Consider the following 20202-nt stretch of genomic DNA (forward strand, 5'->3'; position numbering starts at 1 on the left):
ATTTTTTTGCTTTAATGCAGAGCGAACTCGCATATGTTTCAATTAGAAATATTATACTTGTCTAATAAGGTATTCTTATTTGATTGTTAGGTTCATAAAGTCAAAGTATCTGAGTGTATTCAGTTTCCAAGCTGTGTGGACTGTATGGAGTCAATGGATCCTTACTGTGGATGGTGTACCTTGGAGAAAAGGTAAATTAGTACAGAAATGTATAAGTTATAACTGTTTTAAGAATAATCACAGAGTAACATCATAGACAGAATGGCAACAGCTATTGTTTAAGGCGTGAAGCGGTTACGAAGCAATCCATGTTTGCCTCGCCTCACGAAGCTCTTGACTTTCTTTTCCGAAGAGTGCCGACCATGCACCCTTCGGTAAATTTTCGGATTTTTGAGCTTCAGGAAAGTGGGTTTTACCGTTTTAAAAATTCCTCTCATATTTTTATGAATATATAATGAGTGTGTTTGAACCAAATGTGAAAGTCTTTTATCGATACTGTCTGGTTTTACTCAATGGTTTACGGTCAGTCATACCGTCTTTTACACGTGCGTCAAGAAAGGACATGTTTATGAAACTGCTGGCGTGTTATGTTTTGATTGGCGTGAAGCAGTGTTTCTGGCCTGAGAGCTCACAAAGTAACTATGGTTTGCTACGCAACTGGCAGTACGATGCCATCTCGTCGTATGTTTCGCATAATCTCGTGTAATTATCAACCACAAACAAAGCCTCGAAAAAGTTTAACACCTTTGAAGCTCATTTTAATATGAAAAGCCAATAGTCTACCGAGACGACCATGGAACAAAAGGCATGCAAGTGTTGCCACTCTGTCTATGATACTCTGTAGAATAATCAGTCATATATTAACGCTTTGATTTACTCTATGTATAGTGTGTAATGATTTTGACAAATTTCTCAAATTTCTCAAATTTCACATCAGGTGTTCTAATAAGGAAAACTGTACAAGGTCAAACGAAACATCAAGATGGCTGAACATATTTGACAAGGACATGTGTGTTAAAATAGATTCAATTAAGCCTGAAGACGGAGTACCTGTGGATGTGACTAATCAGGTGAGGAAGTTCTAATTTCAAAGGGTGTCAAGATACTTAAATATAATTACATTATTTTACGTGTGGTACACAATTCAACAAGAGTCAATATCGAAAAATTGATAGAGGGACCGTGTTATTATGTACTACTGTAACAGCAACCTGAAGAAACGCATTTAATTTGACTACTTAATGAATAATACAAGAAAATTTTAAACAAGTATTGAATGAAATTTCATGGACGAAGCACAGTTAGACATATTCAAGAATTCAAGTGTAACCAATATATTATTGGTACAAATATTCAGATAAAATGGTTCCAGTCTTATCTATTTGTTTTTACGTAAATTTCAGATAACCTTGTTAATGGTTGAGTTACCGGCTAAAGACAGTCCTGATACGTATCTTTGCAATTACGATGGCTTGTATTTAACAACTGCCGATAAGGCCGATCATAACTTGACCTGTTACACACCACCATTAGAAAATCGGCCGAAGTTACCAGCTGGAGAAGGTCAGTATGATGAATTAGGGACTAATTCAAGGTAGCCGTTGTGTTTATCTGGTTGGATGCTCTGTAAATGATTTGTTGTTAGCGCTGACAACGATATGCTTGAACCACATATAGATTCAAAATACCAAAGGACGTGATGTGATGATCCTTGCGAAAGTATCTGCCTTATGATTTGGCCGAAGTGACGTTCACATATAAAACGATAGTGAGGATGTATTAATTCCAGAAATATCCAAATCCACCGCAAACAAATATATTCAGCCGCAATAATTGACGGAAAAACGAATTGAAGAAATTTATTTTACTGCCTAGTCTGAATGGAAATATGAATTCTTTCTGAACAAAGACCTTAAGCAACTAGCGCAAGACGTTAGAAAGGGCTATTGATGCAATACGAATAGAGAAAATTTAGTCTGATAAACAGAGCGGATATTATTACTTGACGCTGGATTTTCTGAAATTTCTTTTACTCAATGTAACATATTTGCCTTTAGCTTGTAACATTTTGCCAAGGTTTAATGATTTGAGACTGAAAACCCCGACAATTGTGTTTTTTTTTCACGAAGGTTTGTGTTTAAGTTCACAATTCGATCATATTTTGCAATTATTTCAAAAATTTCACGAACAATATTTTATAAGCCAGTAAACTGCAGAACTAAGACTACTATTCTTTCCAGATCACACGACTATACAACTGTATGTCAGAAGCAACGAAACAGAAGAAGATTTTGTTCACACAGATTTTCACTTTTACGACTGTAACGTGCACATGTCGTGAGTACATATTTGTTAGGGTATTATCGATTGTTAGATTAACACAAAACGAGAGAGTGAGAGACAAATGTATCTTTGATTTCAAACCATAATGATCATATTTGTTTCAAATTGTACCAGTTTGAACACAAGAAAGACTATATAGCAATAAATTTAGTTAGGTAATATGTGTTGCTGATAAGACAACATGAAATAAAACCATTAGTGAGCTTACCTCAAAGATCATTGCACGGGCTACTTTGCACGGAGAATTTGAATGCGGAAATGCATTCATTGCTTTGACTGTTGTTATCATTTTCGGATTATGACTCTGTATTATTTGCCTTTCCACGCAGTAACAGATATATGTTACTGCATGGAAAGGCAAATAATACAGTCTATTTACCTGTATATTTGTCCGCATTTGCATTAAATATCAGACAGATACAGGTAAATACAGCCACGCATTGGTGATAAATAGTTCATAATTATACATCTCTGCATAAATATACTAACGAACAGTTCGTTTAAACCCTCTGTAGATGCAGCTCTTGCGTGAGCAGTAACTGGAGCTGTAACTGGTGTGTGTACGAGAACAGATGTACACATTATTTAGACATTTGTCAATGGGATGATTCCATGTCGATTGTAGTTGGGGACAATGTAAGTTATGTAATATAGGATGACTGATTTAGATTGTTAGGTAACAGTTCCCCATTTATGTAACCTTTTGGTCGAAATTGTGAGTTTCGACTCGTCATAAAATTTATATGGCGTATGAGCGATTGCTGTTGATTTTTTTTCAGCTGAGGCTTTGCTTTACTTTTTTCTGTAGCCTCAGAAGACAAAGTTAGGCATATGTAAAAATTATGACGAAGGTCAAGCGAAATCCTTCGCGATATAAATCGCATTGTACACTGTACGAAACATCAATAACGGTCTCCTAGTCTCAGGAATAAACGATATAGGTGTTGCCTTATGTCAATTTCTTTTTTCAATAGTTTCATATCTCTATCATTTATTTCAGCCGCACATTTTAATGATGAATGTGCGAGTAAAAATACTTACTAGGCGACTTAACATATTTACAAAACCATTGCTTATTAAGTTCTCCCTTGCTTACCCTCTTTTCGCTAGAATCTATTCAATACCAGCAACATCACTGGCCAGTCATTTTGTCCTCAACTGAAAATGCAAACTGAAGAAGTTTTGATTCCAGTCAATCTTCGTGCAGAGATTCAACTTGACACAGTAAATTTATATGAAAATAAGGTAGGTATCACTACCGCATCAATCGCAAACAAGTAATATCATTAACTTTATAGAAATAAAATTATCGGCGAACTATGTCATATGTATTTGCCACGCTATCCACTCGAGTAAATATCATCTGAATTCTGAATATTAAGTTTGCCAATAAAATCGTCTATACTGATCGTATTATCAGCCATAACAAAAGCTTATATCTGTAATGTAAGAAAATATCTACAGCTATGGATGAAAGAGCGAGTTGTTCATAATTAGAACGATGAATAAGTCAATGACGGGAAATTCTTACTTACAAATAACTTAAACTTATTGCATAATTCTCAATCATCTTAAGGGCTACGAATGTGTTCTTATGGTTGAAGATGAACCCCAGATTACCGCAGCAACAAGACATAATGAGACATCGGTGACTTGCAACCCAAGAAAGGTATTTGAACATCTGTGTTGACTAGAAAGTGCAACCTAACATTAAAATAAGTCGACATATCTACGTTTATAGATACCACGAGATTGTAAAATTACTGTAAAATCAATGTCTTCTTGCTCTGTTTAGGCAAATCACTAACAGAGTGACGGGTAGCATGTTAACATAACGCTTATCAACTCCATCACTTTTTTAAAGACACATATACACGGTGTATATCATGTGTTCAACTTAGGAGAACACTCCAATATACTTCCACACCGTATTTTTTTACTAAGTAAATTAGAGTTCCTGTATTGGTCACTATTTATTCAGCTTGGTTTGAACTCTCATTGCACTGTACTGTGGCTGACTTTTGTGCTTTGTATACGTATCACTGATGATCTCTCTATATAGTATACCTACAAGTCTCCAGTCCAAGAAATGCAAGTTCATCTCATCCTGAGGTGGAATGGCCAGTATGTAGTTGACGACCTATATGATTACACAGGTAAACATTTAGTTATAATTATTCAGTAGCTAAAGCTGAAGTTTAAGACCGAGCGATAAGCGTGCGTAAAGAACAGTTTATCGATAATGAAAATATTCTGAGATTTTTTGTGATCGGTGTAACTTTGTAACTATTAATAATTTTTTAACTGCTAACACGATTGGAACTAATTTGGGATAATTGGATGGTGAATTAATGTCGATTTCATCTACAATTGCAAGCTCATCTGCTTTTCTTTTAACGTTACACACTTGTTTTATGACTTATTTGCAATATTGTAACATTCAGCTATAGGGCACCTAACACATTTAAGAAATTTGAAAAATATGAATATCCAATTATCTCAAATTAGTTCCAATCGTGTTCGTTGTTCTTTGCAGTGTAATCTGTGTTTTTCTTACAGATGTTTATTGTAAACTTGCCACACTGCTCCTTCCGGCTCCTTGATAACTATAACCTGTCAATTGTCTCCCTACAAAATTCTTCTCAGTCTATCAGTTCCTCCTCTGCACACGGTACACAGCCTCAGCAATCTTTGCTCTGGCATTTTCATTCACTCAGTTGTCACTGTTCACTGTAGGCTGACTGTCGTCAATCCCGCCTCCGCCCCTTTCTCCACCTATCTCTCCTTACCTCTTTTCTCAGGCAGGGGCCTTGGATTTCATCCTGACCCCTATTACTCAGGAATGCTAGTTCCCACACTTTTGGTCTTGCAGGATGGATTCCAGCCTTGGGGCAGTTGCTTGACCTTGGTTCTAGGTCACCAACTGTCTCCTACCACTCCGCTTGCTTGACCGAAGGTTCCCTCTTCCAATCTTTGTAGTGGTAGTCATATTTTTACCTTACTTGGATTCATCGAATAGATTTTGTTTAACTTTATAAAACGTTTGATGTTATTACGTTCATGTGCAGTTTCCTGTGGTTTGCTTTTATTCGTAATAAACTCCGCTAGTTTATCATCAATGCAGGTTGGTCTGTTCACAAAATATCACTTAAAGTTTGTTTCTTAAGCTGCTCCGCAAAAATATTCAGTATACAATCTTGACCTGCTACTATATAGACTGTATTGTTATTGCTAACTTGTTGATTGTGCAAGAATTCAGTGTAAACGATAACAAGTGTACTCTAGTAGACATGTTGGCGCTATATGGGAAAGCTAAATAGGTATCAAATAAAAATTTATGGAGAAAAACAAGAATTGCAATTGATATACCGTCATCAAAGATAGTAGGACATCATCTACCTCTTTAAATGCTTTAAGGCGTCATTTGAAACAAATTGTATAAAATATTCTAGCTCGCCATGCATGTAAATCAGAAAACTCATTTCTGATAATACAATATTTTATAAAACAGTAGTACGACAGAAGTGCAAAATCTACACAGTGACTAACGTCTATGTTATCCTTGGTTCGTTCAAAATAGATTTTCTGACAATATTGAAATGAATATTAAAAACCATTTGCTCAGAATAATTCCAAGTAGGTTACTTCGTGTTTAATTATGGTGCCAACAGCACTCAGATAGGTTTTCAATGGTCTAACGTTGTTCAAATTTACTTGCCTAAGACGTTAAAAATGGCATTCTTGTACTTAACCAGTAACGCTGTATGACTGTTCAATAAATCGCCGAGACTGCAGTGAATGTTTGTCGAATATAACTACGAGGCTTCCACTAAATTGTGGTTGGTGTGAAGAAAGCAAAAAGTGTCAAATTGAAGAACACTGCGATTCCGATTGGTGGGCTTTTGGTACACTGAATAACTGTGATCTGCCAACAATTACACAGGTATGTGAATTGTGATCAAAATGTCATAGTTTCCTATCAAGTATCACCTGAGTACGTCTTGAACATATGCCGACTAGTCAAAATTATGTGGTTGATGGTGCTAACTTAGGCATTAAAATTTACTACAGATTATGATCAATAATTGCGAATTGTGTCAGGTCACTTTTAAGGCGTATGAGAAGTTAAAGCTTTGATTTGTATAGAAATATATTTTAATGTACTCTCGCCCAATTTCTTCCGTCTGTCACAGTAACAACCAAGAAATACGTAACAGATCTAGGTGCTGAAAGACTCTTTGAAGGGACAGGGTCCAGCTCGTCTGGCGTCGTTTTCGTAGGCGTGAGCAATGGTCTCTCTCTTAAAACTAATTTGTATTTTATGAGGATGCAATTCGAAAAATTAAGGTTACAACCTCTGGGGCAGATATTCGGACTTCACTAACAGATCTACCATTTAAGGGGCTCATTTTGAAGCTCCCTGAGTAAATAAAATTTTCAGCTTATTAGATTTCAAAAAATTGTATTTGGAATTTTCTCCCATCGAGCTAACACGGGGAGGCGGCCATTTTGAATTTCAAATATTAGTACATTTTGCTCCTCCGGTACAAAGATTTGCACAGTCACCCTCATTTGTATGCGTGATTTTGTAAGAGAGTCGGAAAATTGGCTTTAGAAAATATTGACATAAGTTTAAGTCTTTAACTTTAAAGTCGCGAACTACCTTAAATTTTACCAGAACCCAAAATATTGAATGTAGAATAACATATTATTAGGGAGGATATCGCGACCCAATTTCTGGTATTTGCAAAAAACATTTAATAAGCGTACAATGAGGCTACATCTTGACAAGGAGCAGATAATTAGTCGATATTATTGAAGTTGAAAGTCTAAAGAAAATTTTTTTTTTTTACTCCACATAATAAATTCCATCATACAAACTTATGGATAGAGGTGACGTAGATTCCGCGTTCGAATCCTAGAGTTAAAAAAATTCTAAATCTTCGTTTTTGATTGCTGTTTTGACGCTAAGTTAACTAGTAAAATAGGTTTTGTGTTCTATCTGGAATGAGAATGATTTATCTCACAAAATGACATATTTTGAGACAAATTATAAGTAACAATATACTCTCAACAGGTTTGGCCGTTGTCTGGTCCGATCGAAGGGAATACAGACATTATCATTCAAGGTACAGACTTGGGAAAACAAGCATCGGACATAGTCAATGTAACGGTGGCCAATTTACCTTGTGATCATCTACAAGACAGATACAGAGTTTCAAAAAAGTAAGAGTCTTATGAGATGCTTCCCACTTTGAAAAAAGTTACCACAATTATATCAAAAATAAATCTTCGAAATCGCGTCAAATTTATATTCGAAATGCGCACCGTGAGGGGAATAAAATGATAATCCTTGCATACAAACGATTAAAGCTGCTTGTTAATGTGTGGAACCTGAGAAAGAACGTGTTACGTGAAAGTTGCGTACAATTCCATCATGTCAAAATCATCTCTTAAATTCTAAATGTAAAGCAAACATATTTAAATAGACAAATATATTACGTTGTGTAATGATTATTGAAGCTGAATAAATTTTTATTTCGGAGTCTTTGCCTTTTCGCGATAAAAAATCAAGTGTTTTTTTCATCACGTAGACTTGAATGCAAAACAATTGCGGCTGAAGCTGACATTACAGGTGATATTGTAGTGACGGTTATCGCAAATAATGGCGACCAACTGCAGGCATATGATAGCAATCAGTTTACGTACAGGGTAAGTAAGTTTAACAATGTACCATGTCCTTCTGGCATTTGCTTCTATTGAATTTCATTTTTTCTCCACCCTTTCTCCACAACGACTATTCTTTTGAGGAATTTTAAACTTTCCCTACAAAATTTCTTTATTAGAACCCAAGTGTACTTAACTTCTCTCCAAATCTTGGTCCAAAGTCTGGTGGCACAATAGTGGCTCTACATGGGGAATACGTAAATGCTGGCAGAATCATTGAAGCATATTTCAGCGGATCATCTTGTATGATAAATAGGTAAGATAGATTTGAAACAATGCTATTGGAGAAGATATCGTGTCTTGTATGTTACCTGGCAAGCGATGAAGTAAAATACGATATTTATGTTTCATAAAAAGATTTCTGCTTAAACAGGTTGAGTACTGTTTCGTTTGAGTCTCCTATACCCTCTAGTTCGCTACTCAATTTTGTCAAATCCTTAATTGTAAAGTTAACTTAGCAGGAATACCCAGTTGATATAGCTATGCGTCTTGCTTACCCAGCACGTTTAGGACATATCAGTACTATTACTGGCAGAGAATAGAAGCTCCGGTTTATGTAAGATAGTCTACAATTACCCGTATATCGGCCACGTTTAGGACATATCAGTACTATTACTGGCAGAGAATAGAAGCTCCGGTTTATGTAAGATAGTCTACAATTACCCGTATATCGGCAATTTTAAGGACGAGAGGATTGATAAACCAGAGATTCCCACCCTTATGAAGTAATTCTTCAATTTTAGGACGGAGGATATAGTCAATGAAACGTTAGTATTTTGCAACACAACGAAAACAAACATCTCAAATTCTGCTACACTGTCAATGTATTTTGATGGTTCTGAACGGTTGGCACCCGAAAGCAAGAAATTTGCCTTCACTGAAGATCCAACTGTGACCGATATCAATCCTTCTGAAAGTATGATGAGGTGAGTGGCTTTCATATTACAGGTCTCATAGTATTGAAATCAGTAACAAATAAAAATTACGATAGGTAATTCTCATTATATTATCTGGTTATTATGATTTGTGTTTTTCCGTTTTCGAATAAACTTTCAACAATTTTACTTCATAATGCTTGAAGAAGATTGAATCAATTTAAAAACGTTACCATGGACATTCGCGTATTGAGTAAGCTTTTAATAAGGATGGGTACAAGGACATGTCTATCTTTCATGACTTGCAATTACTACATTTCCACTGGGGTGTTTCTGAATTTTTCATTTTGTGACAATACCTCCCGTCAGATTTTAGCGTGGAATTGATATTTCAACATACCTTATTTCAGTGCGAAATGAAGTAAGTTAATTCGTTTACCTCACAAACGTGTGGACGTTACGCAACAAGCTTTCATTGGATGCATTTCTTACGCGATCAGTTTTGCGAAGAGGTGATATTGACAAATTTCAGGATTGTATATGATTGTACATTGTACATGATTGAGTTCAGGATTGTACATGACTTGTTTTTTATTGACAATTAGTGTTCTTTTTACTTTCAGCTGAACAACACAGATTTTTTGAATCTCGCTTTTTCTTACTTGTTCTACTCTAATAAACTTATCTGTAAGCTGCAGCCTGCAGGCGGTGTTTACAAGACATGCGACCTCTCATGTTTGGTACAATTCTGAAATGTATCAGTATAACGTCTTCGGAAAACTGATCAAATCAGACCTACGTAAACTAATTAATAAGTAAAGAAATAAAGTACACATCAGGTACATCATATTATGTCTCATGAGTAGAAAGCCTTGCCGGTAATAGTGCGTCACTACGTATTTCTTAAGTAGAATGTATTCAATAAAACTGGTGTGTCTGTAAGTTGCAGCTTACAGACTGTGTTTTCAAGACATGATACATAAGTGGATATACAAGCAATTAAGTAAAATGCGTCATAATGTCTCGAAATTAGAAGACCTTGTCCGTAATAATGCATTACTTCGTATTTTATAACATAGGATGCATTCGACGGAGGCGTCTTTTCTACAATTTGACTTAGAGTTGAATCATTTCATGTTTGATTAGTATGTCTTTTCGGGTTTTTATGATTCATTGATTGTAGTGGTGGTCGCCAAATAAACGTCACCGGTACGTACTTCACATCAATAAGGAAGCCAAGAATGTTGATTACAGCTGGAAGAACATTTGTATCGGTAAGTAACGAATACAGCTGAACTGAATTGATTAGCTTAACCACATGGCTCATTACCTAAATAGTATAGATAATTTAGCGGACAACACATGTCACTACACTGGCTGGATTAGCTTGATCAATAGTGTTATTTCCGAACGTACAACATTAATTGACGTTTTATCCTCTTATCTCTTAGGTCATTATTAATAAATAATGTCGTTAGTTTCATTCTGCAATCACTGTATGTTTTTTTTTAAAAATCACGTAATAGTTAAGGAAAATGCATCGATTATCTCTCATATGGCTTAGCTAGTATTGCTATACCAGCATATCGAAAAACAAACTTTTTACGTCCTACAAAATATTTGTTTTGATCAATCTGTATAGGAAAAGCCATGCGACGTTCGCTCATTTAGTGAAATGACTTGCACCACACCGCCCGTCGACATTTCAATGTCATTGCGGAATAATCAGACCAAAGGTGATAACGAGGTTACCGTAGGATTTATAATGGACGCTGTGGAGGAGGTCAGGCAACTTGACCTTGATTTTGAGATCGTAGTTGATCCAGAATATTACCCATTTCCAGAAGAAGGAAATATCAGGGAACATCAAGGAGGACAGTTGATTGTTCAGGTATTTAAAAATTCTAGCCGAATACATTTAAGGTAAAGAGCGACGAATTTGGACGCGCACACGCTTTAGAACGTTTCTGCGCAGATTTAACTCCAGCCTGCCGCAAATGGGTTATTTTGCAGCGCATGTATTTAACATCACCTGTCATTGTTGAAATTGCGCTTTTACCTAATTTTTTGACCCAGTCTCTTAGAAATACATGTGACCTTTAACCTTGTCATATTTTGACCCCCTAGGAAGCTGATTTTTATTCAATATGAGCGCAAAATTAACCTTTCTCTCCCGTTTACTTGGCGCATATTACCCATTCACCTGGAGATATTGTAAAAAGTAGCGTGGTGACACCCTTTCATTAAAAGTGTAAACTAAATGGTATTATGTCAGGATTTTATTCGCCAAGTTTGGTCAAAATGACACCATTCAAAGCGACAGGAAGAAAGTTCGAAAATTATGTAGTGATATAATTTCGATATCGTAATTTTGTAATCGATACTTATGTTAAAATTTCTTTACAAACCATCATGAAAACTATACATTCGATAGATATTGATCTTAATCCTTGGTATTTGTTAAAACTAACTCATTTGCTAAGCGTTTTATAATTGCTTTCTTTAGTTTAAGTGAATTATATCATGTTTATTTATTTCTAACGACGCCATTTTAACGTCCGTTTCCATGGAAACGAGCGTGGTGACCCCCATTTTTTATTTCATTTTTGCACTTGCACAACTTCAAAGAATATTTGTGCAAAGTTTCAAGAAAATGACACCACAACCTAATTTTGACGTAATTCGTAGTGCTTCACCTTAAGAACTGACGAGACACTTTCCGGTCTGAAAGCTACTGAAACGGAGTTTAGGTCATTTATTCAGAACTCGTTTACGGAAATCCCCTGTTCTTTATTGACATATTTATCTTGCATGCAGGTTAACACGTCAAGCGGTCATATTGACTTTTCTTTGACTGAATATTGATGAAATGCCATGCGCTATCAACGAACACATGAACGGCAATTGTTTGGTACCATCATTTTCCCATGAGTTACTTAATTTAAGTAACTAAATGCGTCTTACGAATTGATTTTGAACTACACTTATTGAATGAAGATGAGAATTTACGCGATGTTTTGTTTTGCAATGTGTCAGGTATGAATACAAATTGTGACATGTAGACATAGAATTATTTCAAAAGTTCTCTTCACATAAGGCTACTTGTAGCACTAAATTATCGTTTGCCCTTATACCCTATCCAAAATACTTAGATTATGGCATTGCAGTTTCATAATATATCTAAAGAAGCAAAATGATTGTGATTTTCCAACGTAGTGATAAACTGAAAAATATATACAGGGAAATGATATCCGATCGATACAAACGGTGTCAAAAGAAATTCATAAAATCAGGGGTTGTTGTGAAACACATTGTCGTCGTTACTGTACAGCTAAATAACTGCACTTCAACCGTATGACCAGGTTTTTTTCTTCCTTTGCAGGGGAAAAACTTGAATTTAGCCAGTACTGAAAGTGAAGTAACAGTTACTATTGGACAAGAAGAATGCAGGGTTGTCAGTTTGTCGGACGTCCAACTAAATTGTATTCCTCCAGATGATGAACCGAAAGGGGTAAACAAAAGTGGAAGTCCAACAGAGAATGATCTCCCAATGGTGATGGTAAGTTAGGCAATGATATTAATAATAACAGCAATCCGCTTAGATTTCAACGACAGTGTTGAGTTTATCTCTGTACTGAGTCGAGTGAGGAAGAGGTTGCACTATCTTAATGAAGAAAGATCGAGGACAGGAACTGTTTGTGTTCTATAATTAGACGAACAGTTTACCCAAATGCGGATCTGTGAAGTGATGATGCGACGACTTCTCTTAAATCTGGATTTTACTGTGTAGGCCATCATTCCATCGTTTGCTCAGATTAACGTCTTAGATCCGGAATGACGGACAAATGTAAGATTTTTTGTTAAAATTCTTAATACACCGTGAAATCGATGAACAGTAAGACAAATGAACATAAAGAATTAGCGGTGTGAGATAGGTTAACTTTGCCCTGAGTCAATTACAACAATCTAACTAAGATGTCCGCTTTTTCTCTGTGATATTCCAAGTAGGTAGAGGTAGGAAACAACATGAACTATTGTTTTTAGACATTCGTGAGTATGTTAATATATACAAGAGTCTTTTCTTTGCAGGTAGAAGTCGGAAATTTAGAATTCTTCATCGGGTATCTTAAATATCCTCTCATCAGTCAGGCTATGTCGTCCGGGTTCATCGGAGTTCTAGTTACCGCCTTTGTGCTGTTGGTTGTCATTACTATTGTGATCGTTATAGTATGTTATCTCAGAAACAAAAAGTTGGACAGACAGATAGAACAAGTCGAAAACAGACTGCAAACAATGGTTATCGAAATGAGGGCCGGACCAGGTAAGGATGCAATTCCATTTAAGCATGCATGTAGAAGTAGCCTTTGACAAAGTATAATTTCAGTTTCATTCAAAGTTGTAACTGGCGATGCAATTCTTGAAACACATATTTTGTATTTTTGAAACGTGAAATATGTAACTGATAATGTTACTGTTTCTCAAAATAAAACATGACAACGGTGTTTTCAGGTTTTTGACAAAATATCTCCAAATGTATATATACAATATGTTTAATCCTTAATTGAGCAAAGTTGCAAATGGGTGACATATAATTGAAACGTTCGTTAAATCAATTATTCTAGGGCACTTCTAAAATATTAAGACGTTCCCAACCATTAAACAATGATGTATATAACTTGTAGAAATGTTTAAAAGCTATTATATCATGACATCAAAAGTAAGCGTCAATATTTTCTCTCGCATGAGGTTATCATTTAGCAACCCTCGTTATTCGCTGTGAGCTACACAAATTACAAACTGATGTTTGTCCCGAATGTTGTTATGTAAAAGATGAAACCAATATGAAGTTGTAAATCAATTAAACAGGACATTATTAACAACTGAATTTATCGTTTTTTACACTTTTATAGCAGCCTCAAAAGCTGTAGTATTCTTTTATGTTACCATTAAAATATTTCCCATAACGTATATTGTTTTCTCTTTCAAGATTCGAATATTCCATTCTCAGACTACAGTAAATATACTGCAAAGATGGTATATGATCTACACACTGGTAACCGAGGACTCCATGAAAGTTTACCTGTAAGTTTCGTCAATAAACGACCTGACAATTCAATGTGCCTAAGTTTTTTCCGTTAACGTGTTCGAGTTCTTTCGTTCTTTTGCGTCCTTTTTTCATCACTGGTGCCATAAAGCTGTGATAAATACCTATACCACATTCTTTAGGTTTTACCATGATCAGGGTATGTAAAGATTGTTCCCCATAATTTATTGTGCATGTCTTGTGAACAGATGGAACCTAAATTTCTTTGTACTTTGGCACTCTTCCATGTTAAACGTAGATACCACTGTTAATGATTATATTGTTTGAATTAATCTAAATAAGAAATGTAAGTAGTATGAGTCTGGAAGATAGGAAAACGTTTATTAATTCATAACTGTAACAGCTCCGCTCGGTAATCAAACCATTGTGCAGGATGGTATAGGGCATGTGAGTTTAATCTTTACGGCCCTGATATACGCGCTGACTTCAATGACAGACGAATTAGTATCGAAACCAATAAATTTTATACATACATTTTCAAGCGATTTTGTCCTATCTGATGTGATATTTGTATTATCTCATCAGTAACTAAAGGTGAAGTCATGTTAATCATTGTGTTTGGAATATTTGAAGCATCTTTCTTCCCAACATAGGCAACTTTTCTTCCCAACCTAGTACATAATGATCAAATATTTCTGCATACTTTATAGATTAATACTAATTGCACCATGGATTTAGAAAAGTTTTACTCTCTGCTCATCAACAAGTTCTTCTGCCTTGTGTTAGTCCGCACCCTGGAACAACAAAGAAGATTGACGAAAGATCAAAAGTGAGTCATACCAAGATATTTGTTTGCATAGACATGAAACCTTATTCTTTTATTGTGTAGCTAGACAAACAAAAATGGGAAATGATTTTACTGAACTGAAAGTAGACATAGAATGAATACCACTCATTCATATAGACCATGGCTACTCTATCCCGAGGGGCAGGTTAGTAACGGTGCTCCAATATTAATGAGCTTGCAAGGTCAATGGACCCAAGTTGCCCCATGTCACCCAAAGTGCAGACAGTTGTTTGTTGTTTTGTTTCGTTTTTGTGTGCTTTCTTAACTTTTTTTCATCATGTCAATTGAAACTGTGATGATTAGTTCAGTGCGATGCGGAGTACTTTGGTTACCTCCGTGAGGAAAGTTGTAAACGTAAAAAAGAAACAAGCAAAGCATGGCAAGTTGTACCGATGCTTTGCTGTCTGATCTGTGGTATTTTGTGTCTGTGTTTGAATAAATTTTGACCTACATGTCTGTAATCCACTTCGAACATACGGGAGTCAGTTTAGGTGTACCAAAACATTTTTATAGCGGTGATCATGTGTAATATCCACTAACATCTTATTGATTGCAAATTTCACTTTCCAGAAAGGCAATCGGAAATCTTCTGACAATAGCTCTTCACGAGAAGAATGTGACTTACCTACCTGAGTGAGTATTGTGTGAAATAGAAAAGTTTACGTGATGTCGCAAGCATTCTATCATATCACCGTATTACTGATACGATGAAATTGAAAATATTGGCCAACATTACTCATTTCACTTCGTCATTGGCTGAACACACAGCATGGACCGATTTACAATCACATATATTCGACGAACATAGTCCACGTAGCTTCGTCAATTACCTCACTTGGATACCGACTTTCGTGATAGGCGTGTTTTACACATAGCACCAACCATCTCTCATATCAATAAAAGTTCGTTGATTATCAGTGCCAAATTATGGCATATCTCAGCACTTGTGACGTTGTACAGTGAAATGACTCTGTGTATAGACTTGCAGAACAGATATTGATTGTATCGCAGTTTATGTATAGACTTGCAGAACAGATATTGATTGTATCGCAGTTTAAATTGACAAGTATATGTCATTGTGAAGTAATACAGTACTAGATTGCAGGATATTCCTGTTTGCGTGCGTTTCGAGGGCAACTGTCCAGTTGCATTTACCAACTGTCTTAATCACAGATAGGTAGTAGCACAAACAATCACACAGATAGACATAAATGCACGTGCCTAATATTTGCTTTTCAAATTACCTCACAGAATTTTGAAAGAACTGATTGCTGATGCTGTAATCAAGGCGGAAGGGACAAAGAAGGCAAAGTCTTTGCTTGAAAGGTAGAAGTCATGTTATATTGAAATACAACAATATTGTTATTTCAGTACAGTGTTATTTTTGTCTAGAAGTATTTTCACAAAGCAAACTAATCACAAATCTCTTCTGCCAAGACATTTCCATTAGGCATTGGATCAGCCTGACAATTTTACTAATTAATGTATCTCCCTTCTTGATAGGAACGACACAATAATGGAGTCTATTTTGAATGCCTGGTTTGCAATTACATTGTATTCTTACATAAAGGTAATATTTTTATCCGTAAAGGACAATTTAAACCGATGATTAATCTTTGTTCAGTATAATAGCTATAGAAGTATGCAAGAATGGATTCTTCTCATATAACTGAAATTTGTTATAGGTTTAGTAAGGAAGGGTGGTTACAAAATTGTTCTTTTTCATAAAAGATATATTACTAAATGGAATTAGATACATGATTTGAATTTATAAAAATGTGAATGATAATATATATATATATATATATATATATATATATATATATATATATATATATATTATATATATATAATATATATATATATATTGACAGGATAGGTCAAGCAGCACCAACTCTATAGGACACAGTGTTCTTCACTACAAACTAAATTTTATTTTCCGACGTTTTGTGGACTTAATCCCACTTTATCAGGGTTAAAAACTGAAATAAACGGATAACAGACTATAAAAGCATGTAAAAGAAAATAAGGGAAGCTAAAAAATTGAAACGAACTTGAAAAGCGAAACTCTAAGAAAAGTATTTAGTGGTAACTTGACCTCGGACTCAACACGAGGGTCTATACTACACAAAGAGTTGTAGAACAACGCAAGACTGTACTCACTTGTTGACTGTCAAGATGGAAATGACACTGAACCAACCAGAGCAGAGGTTGAAATGCATTGAGTGACAGACACCTACAAGCTGATTTGCATATATTGAATGCGATGTACATCACGTGCAAACGTAAGAAATTTGTAATATGGCGTACAATACAAATTGACAAACAATTTCTTTGAAAGTGGAGAGACAGCTGCAAGAAAACCAACCAGTACTGAAATATTTAAGCCAGGAGAAAATAGAACTCTACTGAAGTTAAAATTTCACCATCAAAATAAAAAACTAGTAAAAGTATATATTATATATCTTTTGTCTATTTATAACACTCTGCTTTCCGCACCGAGCACTGTAATTGCCCACGAGGAAATCCGTATACTTCAAATATATATATATATATATATATATATATATATATATATATATTATATATATTATATATATATATTATATATATATATATATATATAATGTGTGTGTGTTTGTGTTTGTATTTGTAGTTTCGAGTAGCATATAATATCATCATGCCACATCGTATCAGTATCGATTAAACATTCATACTTCATTTTTTCTTTCTAGACTTGTATTGGGGAATCCATCTTCGAGCTATTTCTTTCCATGACGGCACAGGCTAATGAAGAACCTCAGGAAATACTCAGGGTAACTTACATTGATGACACTAGTTACACTGATCGGGTGTACTACCGAACAGCGAAAGAGCACTATACATGAGGGCTCGTTACGTCACAACTGTAAACCGTACGGTTGTGAACTCTTGAATTTTTTGAAGAATCGTCCTATCTACATTTTTCTAGCGTACATTTCAAAAAACCAAACTCACGTGTTTATACTTGAATTAAACAAAAACAAACAAAAAAGCCCAAAAATATATTACTGGGCTCATCAACAAAGAATTAGGTATTATGTAGCGAGAAGAACAATCGGCGAAGTTGAAGCTATGTCTGAGCAAGATATGAATATGGGCACAATTTATCTGTTGAAGAATACTCTATTCTAGAAAACAGTGTAAAACTTTATTCATGTCACAATAGGGTTCCACGAGAGATAAGGTGAACAAGGTCTTTGAGAACATGTTTACATTGGACGAACAACACCACTCTAACTTTCCTGCTCCAATCAAGTTTATGTTTGATATGCTGGATAGCCTAGCTGAGAAACATAATATCAGTGACGGAAATGTAACTCGATCATGGAAATGTGACAGGTAGGATATACCACATTATTAAATAAATCTTATCACTTCAACTTGCCTTTATCGCCATCTATGTGTCGTAAAGCATCTCAAATAGGTTATATTTTGCATTTACAATGCTGATAAGTGCACAAGATAATTGTTGATGATATTTAATGCAGAAAGACAATTTAATTTCGCTTTCTGTTTCTCCATTGATTGAAGTGATCAAAAAGTAATGAGATTAATCGCCTAAGATTCTCGCTTTCCGCTCGATTGCACATCTTCGTAGTTCCATAGTTGTATGTTTATTTAGCCTATGTAAACATACTTTGGTACTCTGTAGTTTTCAATACAAAAGAAGCATAATGCTTGTTTTTTATTACAGCTTACATTTAGGTCTATGGATCAAGATATTGCAGTCACCTCAGTATGTGCTTGACATCATTCCAACTAATGGCGTAAAGAGGGGTCTTGAAGGTGTAGCACAGGCCTTCATTGACATCTGCTCCGAGACCACTGTAAGTATAACTTTCATCAGCAGTGATGCTTGATGCCTTAATCAGACATCATATTAAAATTAATACTTTATTTTTACTTCAAAGATATACCTAAAGTCAATATGCTAGTATCTATACGGAGAGAAAAGAGTGAAACAAGTCAAACTCAAATGTGCAAGAGACTTAAAGATAATTATGTAAGATATGAATTTTACTTTATAGCCTAATGTGCACCCTTTTCTCTAAGAACTCCTCTTCAGAAACTGATGAGCTGTACGAAGAAATATCAACATTCAAGACACAGTTACAAAGTTTTTTGATGATATAAAGGCTTTACCAAGTGTCAGTGAGGGCGCCCTCAAGCAATATCTGGAAGAGCATTCACAGGTTTGTGATATTAATTTAAGAAATATTTATTTAGTTTCATCTAAAGAGCATTTTGTTATTAGGAATACGAAAACAAGAATAGAAAATACGAAACTTTACACGTAGTGACTATCTTGTGACGATGCCGACTTGAAGGATTGCAACGATAAAAACGTTATGGAAAGGGTGTTCTTTTTTATTTAGTTGTACAGATGACGTCGAATGCCTTCTCTTCAAGTGCCATTGATAACACCATTCACATCGCGTTTGCTTTATTTCTTCTCAATATAAAGTTTGTAGCTCTGAAAGCAATGACGGCCATTCTACATTATTATGTGCAGGTACATAACAATAATAGCGCAACTAACAACTCTTGCAACAAAAAATTACGCCAAGAACTGAGTTGTTAAAATAATGGTCTCGACTTACGTGGCACGCAATGTTCATTGAATCATTAGAAAATAAGCTTATGAATACCACAAGCCATTTTACATTCCTTTCACCATAACGTTTTCGCCTAGGATCAAAGTGGTTCCTCAGACAGACTGGCAGCCTTGGAGGAGCTGATCAAATTTGTCATAGGATTCCTTGATGAGGTACTGCAAATACTTTACATTTTGTCCAAATTGTTTCAAATGTAGCTTTTACTGCGTCAGCACTTTCACCTTTTAGAAAAAAAAAACATGATTTGGATTTTGATTGTCAGTCACCTTGTCTATAATATCGGTATTTCTTCAAGAAATAAACACGATTGGAACTAGTTTGGGATAATTGGATGGTGAAGTTATGTCAATTTAATCTGCAAATGTAACCTCATCCACTTTTCTTTTTAAGTTACACACTTGTCTTTATGAGTATTTTTTAATATTAGAACATTCAGCTAAAAGACACCTAACATTTTTGAGAAATTTGAAAATATGAAGATCCAATTATCCAAAATTAGTTCAAATCATGTTAATAAATTCTTTCAATCATCCATTAACAGATAACGGAGGCTCTGCAGAATGATGAGAATTGCGAGAAAGAAGGTCATGCAGTATTGTTAAAGGAATTGATATCGTCTATGGTTGAAAGTCAGTATGAACAGATACCTGGCAAGTACGAATCATTGCAGCCAAGGCCAGTTGTCTACTATGATGGCCTTCATCAGTT

General features: G+C 35.2%; 1 protein-coding gene and 2 long non-coding RNA genes across 3 annotated transcripts; all 3 read left to right on the plus strand.

Moving 5' to 3' along the window:
* The first annotated feature begins 2864 nt into the window (after positions 1 to 2864).
* LOC139134360 (uncharacterized) lies at positions 2865 to 4097 on the plus strand. The gene is made up of 3 exons (XR_011552797.1): positions 2865 to 2979; positions 3454 to 3588; positions 3920 to 4097. It is a non-coding gene; the product is annotated as an uncharacterized lncRNA (long non-coding RNA).
* Positions 4098 to 4280: 183 nt separating this feature from the next.
* Positions 4281 to 7548, plus strand: LOC139134361 (uncharacterized). The gene is made up of 3 exons (XR_011552798.1): positions 4281 to 4499; positions 6099 to 6286; positions 7421 to 7548. It is a non-coding gene; the product is annotated as an uncharacterized lncRNA (long non-coding RNA).
* Positions 7549 to 7663: 115 nt separating this feature from the next.
* Positions 7664 to 14790, plus strand: LOC139136008 (plexin-2-like). The gene is made up of 9 exons (XM_070703827.1): positions 7664 to 7672; positions 8190 to 8326; positions 8814 to 8996; positions 10129 to 10219; positions 10588 to 10836; positions 12328 to 12504; positions 13091 to 13266; positions 13933 to 14027; positions 14700 to 14790. The coding sequence occupies exons 1-8, from the start codon at positions 7664 to 7666 to the stop codon at positions 13961 to 13963; spliced, it is 1053 nt and encodes a 350-aa protein (XP_070559928.1). The 3' UTR covers positions 13964 to 14027; positions 14700 to 14790.
* The last annotated feature ends 5412 nt before the right edge of the window (positions 14791 to 20202 follow it).

This window comes from Ptychodera flava, chromosome 6, assembly GCF_041260155.1.
Source record: "Ptychodera flava strain L36383 chromosome 6, AS_Pfla_20210202, whole genome shotgun sequence".
Lineage (NCBI taxonomy): Eukaryota > Metazoa > Hemichordata > Enteropneusta > Ptychoderidae > Ptychodera > Ptychodera flava.

Bases quoted from the DNA above. Each gene is read 5' to 3' on its own strand.
- LOC139136008 (XM_070703827.1), top strand. The intron at 8,997-10,128 runs GTGAGTGGCTTT...CATTGATTGTAG, and splicing joins CCTTCTGAAAGTATGATGAG to TGGTGGTCGCCAAATAAACG. The intron at 13,267-13,932 runs GTAAGGATGCAA...TTCTCTTTCAAG, and splicing joins CGAAATGAGGGCCGGACCAG to ATTCGAATATTCCATTCTCA.